Consider the following 14,337-nt stretch of genomic DNA (forward strand, 5'->3'; position numbering starts at 1 on the left):
ATAAAAGGTGCATAGTATATTTTTAAACCTATAAAAAAAGTATCTCTGTCTGAACTATGTCTTGCCTTTTTAAACCTCAGAACTTATTTTCTTCATAGTTAAATTAGGTTAGATTAGTCGTCATGACTTCATATTTTCTGTATTATGATTCATATTGCAGAGTTGTGGTGTTCGCAAATAAATCCTTTCTTTGTGAATGCTTCCTTTAAGTGAACGATGAGAGCCATTTTCCAGTTGGAAGCTGACATTTATGCCACCCGGAAAAAAATAATAAAAAAAATAAAAAAAATGGTATATATATTTATTTGTGCATATTAATATATGACAAAATTTAAGAATAAATAGAAATAAAAAATATATCTGTTTCCTTGGAAGCTGCCTCTTTGTATGTATGTATGTATGTATGTATGTATGTATGTATGTATATATATATATATATATATATATATATATATATATATAAACACACGGATAAGCGGAAGAAGATGGATGGATATATAAACACAATTTTATACATATAAATAATAATATATATATATATATATATATATATATATATATACAAATAACAATATATATATACATATAAATAATATATATATATATACACATACACATATATATATATACACATATATATACAAATATATATATTATATATACACACATATATATACATATATACACACACACACACATATATATACATATATATATATATATATATATATATATATATATATATATATATATATATGCATACATACACGTTAGGTCAGGAAAAAACACGGAGGCTATTTCGTCCCTACAAGCCTGTTTTGCAGGTTTCTCTGCTCTTCAGGGGATTTTTTTTTGTAGGGATGAAATAGCCTCTGTGTTTTTTCCTGACCTAACGTATATTCTGCTCTACCTCGGTATTGAGCACTGTATAACGGATAAGCAACAGAAACCTTGACTATATATATATATATATATATATATATATACATACATTTTCTACCGCTTGTCCCTTTCGGGGTCGCGGGGGATGCTGGAGCCTATCTCAGCTGCATTCGGCCAGAAGGCGGTGTACACCTTGGACAAGACCCACCTCATCGCAGGGCGATATACAGTATATACACACACACACACACACACACACACACACACACACACACACACACACACACACAATGTATGTATATATATGTGTAAAAAATTTATGTATTCTTTATATTTATGTTCATTTATTTTTTATCCAGATACCCTTTTCTTGTTTATTATACTAAAGGGTATAATGTAGTACTCACATTTTTATTGTAGTTTTATTTTTACTTTTTATATCCATTAATGCATTTTATTCTTACTCATGTGTTGTTTGTTTTCTCTTTATTGTTCAAATGTTCCACATGTTTTGAGTGAGGGAAAATTCCAACATGGGACGTCACTGCCAGAGCTTGACAATATGACACCGCCTCGTGGAAAGTTTACTATTAAAACAACAAAAATCACATTTTGGCCAACATTTCAGAATAATTTCCTCCATGAGTAACAGTTGTGTAACTTGAATTATTCTGACCTAAACCTCAGCGTATAACTGACACTAGTGACTGTTCGCCTGATAAAAAAAAAAAAAAAGAAGTTGGAAAAAAAGAAAAACTAACAATAAAAACGAGCCAGTCTTTTGAACGGCTGTTCAAAAAGATCTGGTTCCCATCAAAGAGCCATAAACCACACTATTGTTCATTTTTTAAATGTTTTTAATTTATTTTTCATAAATGGCTGTGATGATAATGTCAATGAGGGATTTTTAATCAATACTATGTTGGAATTCTTATTAATATTGATACTGTTGTTGATATTATTCATTTTTGTTTGACTTTTGGATTGTTTTGTGTCATGTTTGTGTGTCCTCTCAATTGCTCTGTTGATTGCTAGTCTGAATGTTGTTTGGATTTGGAGTTGGATTATTATGGTATTTGTGGAGGGAGGTGTGGCCAGCGCGCTTGCAGGAGCAAAAAGGTCACCGCCTCGGTCTATGGTGCTGAGGACGAGCACCATCGTGCATGTGCTGACGGCGAGACACAGCTGCCGGGTGATTAGATTTCACAGGTGGTACGTGTTAATCTAATCATCTGTTGTTTTTAACAGATACGGGTGTGGCTGAAAAATCACGTCCTGCTGGAGAGAAAAGTGTGAGAAAATTCTATAAACATGAAAACATTGTTAAAAACTGCAAGCTTGGCTCTTGTGCCGTGTATAATAGTGGAACGGATAGGAAGCGACGTCCACAGTATTATTGTGTATTATTTTTTTGGACTGATTAACAATAATAAAAAAAAAAAAAAGTACAAAAATTACAAAAAAAACAAAACATAAATCCCATCTCAGGTGGTCTACTTCTTATTACGCTTGTATGGCAATTATAAAGATGGAACGTGACCATTACAATATTATTGAATGACATAAATCCTTCATGATTAAAGTTAAGACTGAGTGCTCTATAGGCGCTTATCTTCTTTTTACACTTGTACGTCATTCAGGAATGTTGACAAAATATGATTACGTCCTCTTTGCTTCCGTGATATTCTTAGCAGAGGGTTGTACTTATTTTTACACTTAAAAATTGTAAAATGTTTAAAAAAAAAAAAAAAAAAGACTTAAAACATTGCCTTTTACAAAAAGACCCTTCACTTTATTCCCTATGAGATAAACCAGAATAAAGTTGTAATGTAAACGCTTTGTTTCCGAGTCAAAAGTTAAAAAAATATCCCTATTGTGGCATCGCTCCTAATAACATAAATCATCTTTTTATTTGAGTTTTTGTTGAAAATGTTTGACGTTTATGACTTTAGACATCGTTTCCTGGTTACCTTTATTGTCCGCAATGTGTCTTTCATTTGAGGAAGAAAGGAGGATGAATATAACAGTGGAGCTCTATAAAGAGAACACCCTGGTCTTTGAAGTGGATGGATGGATGGATGGATGGATGGATGGATGGATGGATGGCACATCAGATAACAGGAAGACTTCCACGTGAAGGTGAAGAAGAAGATCTAATGGAATGTTTCCATCACTCAAATAGGAAGTCCGTCTCCATTCTGGACTACATCACTTTTATGCAGCCAATGAATTTCACGTGATTAAAGTGAGAGAACCCAGCTCTGCACTTTTACTGTAACGTATTACCCCGAGGAAGATTTTGGTGAAGATCAGGGTAAAGAAAAGATGCGAATACAGGAATTAGTTCTCACTTTTCACAGTTATACAGTCCACCTGAACCTGGGTATAATTTAGAGTAGTCCGTGTACAGCTAGTATAGCAGTACAGATTTACTCTCCACTGAAAATGAGTCAACACAGAGCCAAAATATACAAGTAAGGAGCAAGACAACTGTGTCTTTCCAATAATCAAACATGGTGGCGGCAGCAGCAAGGTCCGGATCTGTATGAGTGCTGCCTGCAATGGGGGAGCTATGGTTCATTTCTTTCTTCATTTTTTTAAAACATTTGTTTATGGAGTTTTAAGGCATATACAATTTCCATGGAGAGATGATTTGGGCATTGGGAAAATCCGCTCCCTTGGAGATTGTAGTATCATTACCTGGTGCTGCATGAGTGCTGCCGGCACCGGGAGAAACGTGGTACATTGAAGGGAAACAAAATTTTTGTCATATACTGTAATGTGACGTTGGGAAAATTATCTCACTCGGTGGTGGTGGTAGCGTCATTATCTGTCACTGCATGAGTGCTGCCGGAATTGGGGGAGCTGTGGTAATTGAGTGGAAAGATCTTTTCTAACTTATACTGTGACATTAGTCATTATACTGCATGACATTCGGAAAATCAGCCTCCGGGGTGGTGGTAGTGTTATTGCCTGGCGCTGCACGAGTGCTGCCCGCACTGGGGGGAGCTGCGGTTCATTGAGGGGAAACATACATTTTTTACATATACTCTGACATTAGGAAAATCAGCCTCCGTGGGGGTGGTAGTGTTATTGCCTGGCACTGCACGAGTGCTGCCAGCACTGGGGGGGAGCGGCGGTTAATTGAGAGGAAACATACATTTTTTACATATACTCTGACATTAAGAAAATCAGTCTCCGTGGTGGTGGTAGTGTTATTGCCTGGCGCTGCACGACTGCTGCCCGCACTTGGGGGCGGGGGGGAGCTGCGGTTCATTGAGGGGAAACATAAATTTTTGACATGTACTCTGACATTAGGAAAATCAGTCTCCGTGGTGGTGGTAGCGTTATTGCCTGGCGCTGCACGAGTGCTGCCCGCACTGGGGGGAGCTGCGGTTCACGGAGGGTAAACATGACTTATGACATGTATTGTGACATTAACATAAATCCACTCCCTTGGTGGTGGTAATGTCATTGCCTGGCGCTGCACGAGGGCTGCCCGCACTGGGGGAGCTGCGGTTCATTGAGGGGAAACATACATTTTTGACACATAATCTGCCCCTATGGGGGTTGTAGTGTCATCGCCTGGCGTTGCATGAGTGCTGTCGTTCATTGAGGGGAAAGATAATTTCTAACGTATACTGTGACATTAAGAAAATTCGCTCCCTTAGTGGTGGTCGTGTCATCGCTGCACGAGTGCTGCATGCACTGGGGAACTGCGGTTCACAAAGGGTAAACATGACTTATACAAATGGTGTTGGTGGTGTCATCGCCTCGCACTGTACGAGTGCTGCTGGCACTAGGGAGCGGCGGTTCACGGAGGGTAAACATGACTTATGACATGTATTGTAACATTAAAATGAATCCACTCCCTTGGTGGTGGTAATGCCGTTGCCTGGCACTGCACGAGTGCTACCCGCACAGGGGGAGCTGCGGTTCATTGAGGGGAAACATTAATTTTTGACATATACTCTGAAATTAGTCAAATCTGCCCCTTTGGGGGTTGTGGAGTCACCGCCTGGCGCTGCACGAGTGTCGCAGTTCATTGAGGGGAAATACAGTGACAAATTCTGCTCCCTTGGTGGTGCTAGTGTCATTGCTGCACGAGTGCTGCCCGCACTGGGGGAGTTGCGGTTCACGAAGGGTAAACATGACTTATACAAATGTCACAGTGTGACATTAAGAAAATCCGCTCCATTGGTGGTGGTAGTGTCATCGCCTGGCGCTGCACGAGTGCTGCCGGCACTGGGGAACTGCGGTTCCTGGAGGGCAAACATGACTTATGACATGTATTGTGACATTAAAGTAAATCCACTCCCTTGGTGGTGGCAATGTCGTTGCCTGGCGCTGCACGAGTGCTGCCCGCACATGACTTATGACATGTACTGTGACATTACTATTACTATTGTGACACTACAATTACTATTACCACCACCCTTGGTGGTGGTAATAGTGTCATCATCTTGGGCTGCAAGAGTGCTGCGGTTCATTTTTGACATATACGCTGACATTAGGAAAATCAGTCTCTGTGGTGGTGGTGTCATCGCCTGGCGCTGCACGAGTGCTGCCGGCACTGGGGAACTGCGCTTCACGGAGGGTAAACATGACTTATACAAATGTCACAGTGTGACATTAAGAAAATCCGCTCCATTGGTGGTGGTAATGTCGTTGCCTGGCGTTGCACGAGTGCTGCCTGCACATGACTTATGACATGTACTGTGACATTAGGGAATTCCGCTCCCTTGGTGGTGGTAATAGTGTCATCATCTTGGGCTGCACAAGTGCTGCGGTTCTTTTTGACATAAACTCTGACATTAGGAAAATCAGTCTCTGTGGTGGTGGTGGTGTCATCGCCTGGCGCTGCACGAGTGCTGCCGGCACTGGGGAACTGCGGTTCACGGAGGGTAAACATGACTTATACAAATGTCACAGTGTGACATTAAGAAAATCCGCTCCATTGGTGGTGGTAGTGTCATCGCCTGGCACTGCACGAGTGCTGGGGTGCTGCGGTTCAGTAGGAATAAAGATGATTTCCAGCATGTGAAGCATAGCTGTCTTGGAAAGTAGGCCACATTGCTTAGGTAGTGATGGAGTGGACAAGTATGTGTCGGAAGGAAGGAAGGAAGGAAGGAAGGAAGATGTCTAACATGCTCCACTGATGTCATCATGAAGGACGAGAAGATGAATTTGATGCTGGATCGCACCTGAAGGCATCCAGGAGGCATCCGATTGCAAAAATGAAGGAAGATCTTTCACGTCATCGCCCCGGTTTCATCTTTTGGGGGGGTGATTCTTGGAAATGAAGAAGAAGGCGTTTCCACCGCCGAACGCTAAATATGGACGCAGTCTGCTGCCAGGAACGCTGCTGCTAAAGTGCCGCAGGGAAAGGCTGAGCAGAAGCAGCAGGGAGCAGAGATGTTTCACACATGTGTCCAGGGAAAGGTAAAAAAAAAAAAAAAAAAAAAAAAAAAAAAAAAAGAGGAAATGATTCATGCCTCAGAGGAAGAGAAAGTCCTTGTAGGATGAGAGGCGGAGTTAGGAGAGAGGAGGACGAGCAAAAGAAAACAGATGACGGGACAGAAAGGAAGAAGACATGTTGGATCCAGACGAGCCATCCAAGGCCTTCCCGCCGTGACCTTTGACACGCTAAATCAAAAGCGGAGATGTGGGAGTTTGCCGGCAGGTTGTGACACGGCGGCGAGGGAGGATGCGACGCTGATAAACAGGAGAAACCATCCTGCTGTCTCGCCGACCTTATTTGGGCATGCGGAGACCAGGCTAGGAAATATGCACATTCGGGGAAAACGTAAACATGAGAAAAGTTTCATGTCGTGACAACCTTTTTTTTTTTTTTTTAATAGTTGACATTTAGACCACCCTCAACTTTTCCTCGCCTTTTTCCCCTCACAATTCTTTAGCAGGGCTATTCAACTACACCATGAAGAGGGGCCGCAGTTTGAAGAGCCCAAGGGCTGAGGGGCCGGACATCGAAATGTGGATGTTTACTTAGTACAGGCATGTCAATGGCAGTTATGACCACTTGTAACAGTATGGATTTCATTATTAATCATATCAATAGTTTTAAGTCGATTTTACAGTAAAAACTTTACTTTTACAAAATTTTACTGTAAAATATAGCGTTTTTTTCCATATTTTACACCATTTTACGGTAAATTGAAAAACAGTACCACTGTTTTTTGAGGGGGGTTTTTTACGGAAAAAGCTGGCAGTTTAGTTGACATAATTTTGCTATTAAATTGACATTGTTTCTTACAACATTATATTGTGAATTTTTTTTTTTTTTATTCTGGCAATTTAGCTGTACCGTCTTTCCATTTACCGTAATACACCTTTAAAAACAACAACCGTAGATTTTGCAGTCAAATACTGGCAGCTCGGTCAACAGAATTTTTACGCAAAAAACAGTAGTAGTTTTTTTTTTCAATTTATAGTAATATGCTGTAAAGAACAACATACTGTAAAATGTATTGTCATTTTTATTAATTTGATGTGTAGTTTGCTGTAAAGTCAAGTATTTGTATTTATTTTGATTTATACAAAAACATGTTTGGAAAGTATGATAATATACTGTAATATTTGTTGCAATATTAAAGTTTAATAGGTAAGCAATTTCAAGCACTGCATATATTTTTTCTGCCAAAATGAAAAAAAAATCTATTACATTTAGTGAGGAAAATATGAAGTACTTTATTGACATAACATTTCCAGGTGTTTGCAGGCCAGATAAAATGACGTCGCGGGCCAGATGTGGCCCCCAGGCCTTGAGTTTGACACCTGTGACTTAGGAGATTTACTTAATTATAAAGTAAATAAACCGGTTTTCACACTGCACGGTCAATAAATTCATTATTCTGCCCTCGCTACTCGTTTCCGGCGTGTGCAGCTAGACAGATAGTTAACAGCATGAAGAAACAGAAGCTCCAGAAGTTTTGTTGAGGATTGATGTTCCTTCTTGTAAATTATTTTCCTTCTTTATTTTTTTTACACTTCTTCCTTCATTTAAGTTTGTAAGGCTGAAAATATAAAAATCAAATAAATTTTACAAAAATATTGGGTATTTTACATAAATCAAGCACACCTGTGAAGTAAAAACACATTTCTTGAAGCTCATCGAGAGAATGACAAGAGTGTGCGAAACAGTAATCAGAGCAAAGGGTGGCTATTTTGAAGAAGCTAGAATATAAAACATGTTTTCAGTTATTTCACCTTTTTTTTGTGTTAAGTACATAACTCCACATGTGTTCATTCATAGTTTTGATGCCTTCAGTGACAATCTACAATGTAAATAGTCATGAAAATAAAGAAAAATGAGAAGATGTGTCCAAACTTTTGGCCTGCACTGTATATGTATAAAAATTTAGTGACCGGAATAAAACTCAATGTAAAAAAGTAAACGTAGTGTTTCTTCTTCTTCACATAAATACACAAGTAAAAATAAAAAAGTATGATGCATTAAACCTACTCGGACAAGTACAATTTATCCAAAAAGTAACTTAATAAATATGGAGCATCACACCATGTTATAGTTTGAACATCATTAAAAAAAAAGTCACTTTTGCACATTTAAAAAAAAAAAAAAAAAAAAAAGTGTCACTTTGGAGAGTTTCTGCTTCTTAATCATAATAATCAAGATGCATGAGAAAGTGCTGCCTTGTTAGTAGTGAGAGAACAGTGGAGCGTTGATGGTTGTTTTTACAGGTGCTCACTGCTTCCTGTGTGTGATGACAGGCGCACATGTGCCACTCAAACAACAACAACGTTAGCCCTCGGACAGGTCGGCATGGTTACATGGACTTGGGTCTTATCTCTGGTGCCGGAGGAAAAAGAATAAAGAAAAACCGGGAGCATATGGAAAGCATGCATAACACTTGTGGATGTATGGTGTGCTCCTGTTTCCCCTTTATTAATTCTAGTCGGCACTCGAGAAGCATCATTTACTAAAAATGCATTGAAAATGCTCATGTGGAAATGATATAAATTGTAAAGAAAAACTTACAGAAACGTCTTGGACAGGAGGCCATAACTGTCGAGGGTCCGCTTGTTATTTCTAGAAATAATGGGGGAAAAAATACAGGATAATTAATATTGTGTTGGAAAAAATCAACTATTTAAAATATATTGCATGATACCTTTTGCTCTTTCTACCCCTTGACTTTCATAGCTTGGTCACATGCATGTATAAAAAACACAATAATAATAATACCAATAATAATTACAATTTTTAAACAATACCAAGTTGAAAAAAAATATATACATACATACATACATATACAGTCACCATCAAAAAGTTTACATACACTTGTAAAGAACATAATGTCATGGCTTTCTTTTAATTTCTACAACTCTTATTTTTTTGTGATAGAGTGATTGGAGCACATACTTGTTGGTCACAAAAAACATTCATGAAGTTTGCTTCTTTTATGAATTTATTATGGGTCTACTGAAAATGTGAGCAAATGTGCTGGGTCAAAAGTATACATACAGCAATGTTAATATTTGCTTACATGTCCCTTGGCAAGTTTCACTGCAATAAGGCGCTTTTGGTGTCACGACAGGGTTTTCTCCCGGGATGCAGACGGACCACTCTGGACAAAGCGTGCAGGTAAGAACATGATTTATTCTAAAAAAAAAAATAACGCAAAGTACCAAAAACAGAAAACAAGGAAAAGGAATAATGTGCTGATCGCACTCGAAACTAAGCTACCACTTAGCATTGGCTAGAAACAAGCAAAACTTACGTAGACGGGTTGAATGAAGCAAACAATGACGCCGGACTGAGCGTGGCGAGCAAGGTGAATAAATAGCTCTCTGATTAGTGGTTGACAGCAGCTGAGCGTGGGACCACTAACCAGAGGCAGGTGAACCCAATTAATCCCCATGGTGACCAAAATAAACCCAGGAGTGCACAAAACAGGAACTAAGGGAGTCCAAATCTAACAGAACATAACAAAAAAAATGACATTTGGTAGCCATCCACAAGCTTCTGGCTGGTTGAGTTTTGGACCACTCCTCTTGACAAAATTGGTGCAGTTCAGCTAAATGTGTTGGTTTTCTGACATGGACTTGTTTCTTCAGCATTGTCCACACGTTTAAGTCAGGACTTTGGGAAGGCCATTTTAAAACCTTAATTCTAGCCTGATTTAGCTATTCCTTTACCACTTTCGACGTGTGTTTTGGGGTCATTGTCCTGTTCTGCGCCCAAGACCCAACCTCCGGGTTGATGATTTTAGGTTGTCCTGAAGAATTTGGAGGTAATCCTCCTTTTTCATTGTCTCATTTACTCTTCGTAAAGCACCAGTTCCATTGGCAGCAAAACAGGCCCGGAGCATAATACTACCACCACCATGCTTGACAGTAGGACTGGTGTTCCTGGGATTTAAGGCCCTTGCCTTTTCTCCTCCAAACATATTGCTGGGTATTGTGGCCAAACAGCTACATTTTTGTTTCATCTGACATCACATGGACAAAGATAAGACCTTCTGGAGTAAAGTAGATCCATAATAAATTCATAAACGAACCAAACTTCATGAATGTTTTTTGTGACCAACAAGTATGTGCTTCCAGGGCCGGCCCGTGGCATAGGCCGTATAAGCAAATGCTAAGGGCGCCGTCCATCAGGGGGCGCCATGCCAGTGCCACAAATGTTGGAGAAAAAAAAAAAAAAAAAAAAAGTTGTTACTATTATTTCTAAATACAAAAAATAATCTCACGTTAATTAAAATGCAAAGTAAAGCCTATTTAATAGAAATATTTGTTACAACATTACGCCCCCCTCTCCTCCCCCGCACAGTGCGCCCCCTCCCTTCCCGTATCATGACTCTTTTTGGAAGTCACCACATCAAAAAATCAACACAAGATGTCAAAACGGCCAAAACTGTCAGGTGCCCAGGGAAGAAAAAAGAGAAAAGAGGAGGAGAAACGAGAAAAGACAGAGGTAGCAGGTAGGTAACGTTAGCCTACATGAAATTATTTGTCTGTTACAGAATGTGATAGTAACCTGGCTTTTTAGCATTAAGCTAATGTTACATGATTCGGCAATTGCTAATCAATAAATAGCTAGTTCTGTTTTAACGTCGGGTTAATATTGTGGAGGGGGCTAAATTGTTATGGAAAATAATAATGTAACGTTAGGTAATTACAGTACTCCCACCTTACATTCCTCAGGGACATTTGTATTAGATCTTTTAAGCAGGTGTTTTTTGTTTACATTATTGCCTTCTGGTTAGCTAATGTTTGCCCTGCAGGTAATAGTCACTTTTCCACCCCTTTATATATTAGGTATAGTTGTAAGTAAAAAAAAAAGGTCAAAGACAAAGCTATTCGGGTTCTTGTGAGTATATACACTTCACTGCCGATGTGGGGGGGGGGGGGGGGGCGCCACCTAAAATCTTGCCTAGGGCACCAGATTGGTTAGGGCCGGGCCTGTGTGCTTCAATCACTCTATCACAAAAAAATAAGAGTTGTAGAAATTATTGGAAACTCAAGAAAGCCATGACATTATGTTCTTTACAAGTGTATGTAAACTTTTGATCGTGACTGTATATATATTATATATATATATACATATATATATATATATATATATATATATATATATATATATATAAAAACAGAAAAAGTGCAATTGCATATAAAAAAATATATAATAAAAATGAAATGCCTTCAAAAAATTATCAAAAATAAAATTAAAAAAATATGTGAAAATTAATATAAAAATAAATACATATTGAAAAATTACCTGAAGGACAGAAATAGACCCAATCTGCAGCAAAACTATAAAGAGGGCGTCATTAAGGATTAGAAAACAACACATACTGTACACAACAACGCAGATATAAAAAAAATAAACATGTCAAACAAAAAAACAAAAAACGCCAAAAGTGTGACATATTTAATTTTTTTCAAATGACTTTATTGACCATTGAACCAAGTGTACCATCAGATAAACGACACGGGCCGAAGCGGACACAAAGAACCACAGCGGATGGCCTCCAAGACCATCGACGGATACAAGTCAGTGATTTTTTTTTTTTTTCCTCTTAAAAGTAAGAAAATGAGTTAAGGCCTCCACAAAGTCACCTAATAATTATTAAATATCTTCCTTTTGAAACAACTTATGAACACACGGATGATGTTCTCTTGACAGTGAACTAACAAAAGAGTCAAAAGGACAGAGACGAGGACTTGGCAACGTGAGCGGTGGTCCGTGGACTGGAGTCGGGACCAGCAGCCTGCAGCCACGAACAGAGAAGAGGAGTTCGGCAAGTCCTTGATGGACCTCAAAGTCCGGCAAGTCCTTGATGGACCTCCAAGTACTAACTTGGAACTGCTGTCTCCTCACAAGTGCTTGTGTCCAAGTCACAATTTGTTCTTTCTCTCAAACAAGGTCCGTCCGAGTAGAGGGCGGTTCTAAGCTCCTCCCACAAGGGGGCGTGGCTACAGCAGGCTGCCCGGCCAGGAGACGATGGTCAGCGTGATTCTTCCTCGGAGCTCCTTGAGGAGACGCACCAGCGCCACGTGGGTCATACCCCATGTACTCTTACCGTTCACCTCCAGCAGGATGTCCCCGCACCTGCACACACACACACACACACACACACACACACACACACACACACACACACACACACAGGTTATAATTTGGAATGCGGACCAACTTTTTGATCATCACTTGTGGGGACCACCCTCTCTACAGGTACCGGTGCCGATACCAAAATGTATTTCGGTACTTTTTGATACTTTTCTAAATAAAGGGCACCACAAAAAATGGCATTATTGGCTTTATTTTAACAAAAAATCTAAACATATGTTTCTTATTGCAATTTAGTACTTAAATAAAATAGTGAACATACAAGACAACTTGTCTTTTATTAGTACGTAAGCAAACAAAGGCTCCTAATTTAGTCTGCTGACATATGCAGTAACATATTGTGTCATTTATCTACCTATTATTTTGTCAACATTATTAAGGACAAGCGGTAGAAAATTAATTTGTTCATTTATTGTTAATATCTGCTTACTTTCTCTTCTAACATGTTCTATCTACACTTCTGTTAAAATGTAATAATCACTTATTCTTCTCTTTTTTGGATGCTTTACATTAGTTTTGGATGATACCACACATTTGGGTATCAATCCGATACCAAGTCGATACAGGATCATACATTGGTCATAATTTAAGTCCTCGTGTCCAGGGACATATTTCCTGACTTTATAAACATAATATACACTTTAAAAAAACAAAATAAGATGTTGTGATGCCAAAAAATATCGATGTAATCATAGTAGTATCGACTAGATATCATTACAGTGGATGTCAGGTGTAGATCCACCAATGGCGTTTGTTTACATTTTGACGCCGGTGTGTAGTGAAGCATGTTTAGCCATTCCTCGTCCTGCAGTGATAATGTTACTTGTAAGAAACTCACTTTATTTGTTGCCATGGAGACGAGGATTAGTGATTTAGAAGTAGCCAAAACACTGGATGGACTTTAGCCGCTAAAGCACCTCTTCCTTATAACTTCACCTTTATCGTTAGTTTTTAAGCCAAAATGCGTCCGTACTCCCTTTTCTGTCTACACACTGTGTCTGCTTGTAAGTACTCTGTGACTGTGCGCTGCCGAACATGCTCGTCTGCTCGTAAAACCAGCAATGACACGACGTGACGACGACAGGGGGGGCGGGGGACCGGTACTTTTTAGAGTCGGTATAGTACCGAATATTATTCATTAGTATCGCGGTACTATACTAATACCTTATGGCTGTCACTCAACTGTGGAGAAAAAACCCAAAAACAAACTCTTGCGGTTATTTAGCGCACTAACTAAAACTTCCATGTGGATTCAATTCCGATTAATCGTGCAGCCCGAGCGGGTCCATGCTGCACACTACGCGCATTCTCTTGTGTTTCTCGCCAGTTGACACAACGCCATGCAATGATTTCACCTTTGACCTCAGCCAAAGAAAATAGGGTTCTTGCATTGACCATACTTGCCAACCTTGAGACCTCTGATTTCGGGAGGTGGGGGGTGGGGGTGGGGGGCGTGGTTAAGAGGGGAGGAGTATATTGACAGCTAGAATTCACCAAGTCAAGTATTTCATACATGTATATATATACATACATATATATATATATATATATATATATATATATATATATATACATATACATGTATATATATATATATATATATATATATATATATATATATATATATACATATACAGTATATATATATATATATATATATATATATATATATATACTGTATATGTAAATATATATATATATATATATATACACATACATATATATATATATATACACATACATATATATATATATATACATACATATATATATATATACATGTATATATATATATATATATATATATATATATATATATATATATATATATACATATACAGTAT

At 38.6% G+C, this 14,337-nt stretch overlaps 1 protein-coding gene across 3 annotated transcripts in view; it reads right to left on the reverse strand.

Moving 5' to 3' along the window:
- Positions 1–11,793: 11,793 nt before the first annotated feature.
- lnx1 (ligand of numb-protein X 1) overlaps positions 11,794–14,337 on the reverse strand; it is a 114,782-nt gene continuing 112,238 nt past the window's right edge. For all 3 annotated transcript variants that reach the window (XM_061978093.1, XM_061978094.1, XM_061978096.1), the window contains one exon: positions 11,794–12,475. In XM_061978093.1, the coding sequence (XP_061834077.1) occupies positions 12,340–12,475 (136 nt within the window). In that variant the 3' untranslated portion in view covers positions 11,794–12,339. The remainder of the gene's footprint in view (positions 12,476–14,337) is intronic.

Source organism: Nerophis lumbriciformis, linkage group LG18 (assembly GCF_033978685.3).
Source record: "Nerophis lumbriciformis linkage group LG18, RoL_Nlum_v2.1, whole genome shotgun sequence".
Lineage (NCBI taxonomy): Eukaryota > Metazoa > Chordata > Actinopteri > Syngnathiformes > Syngnathidae > Nerophis > Nerophis lumbriciformis.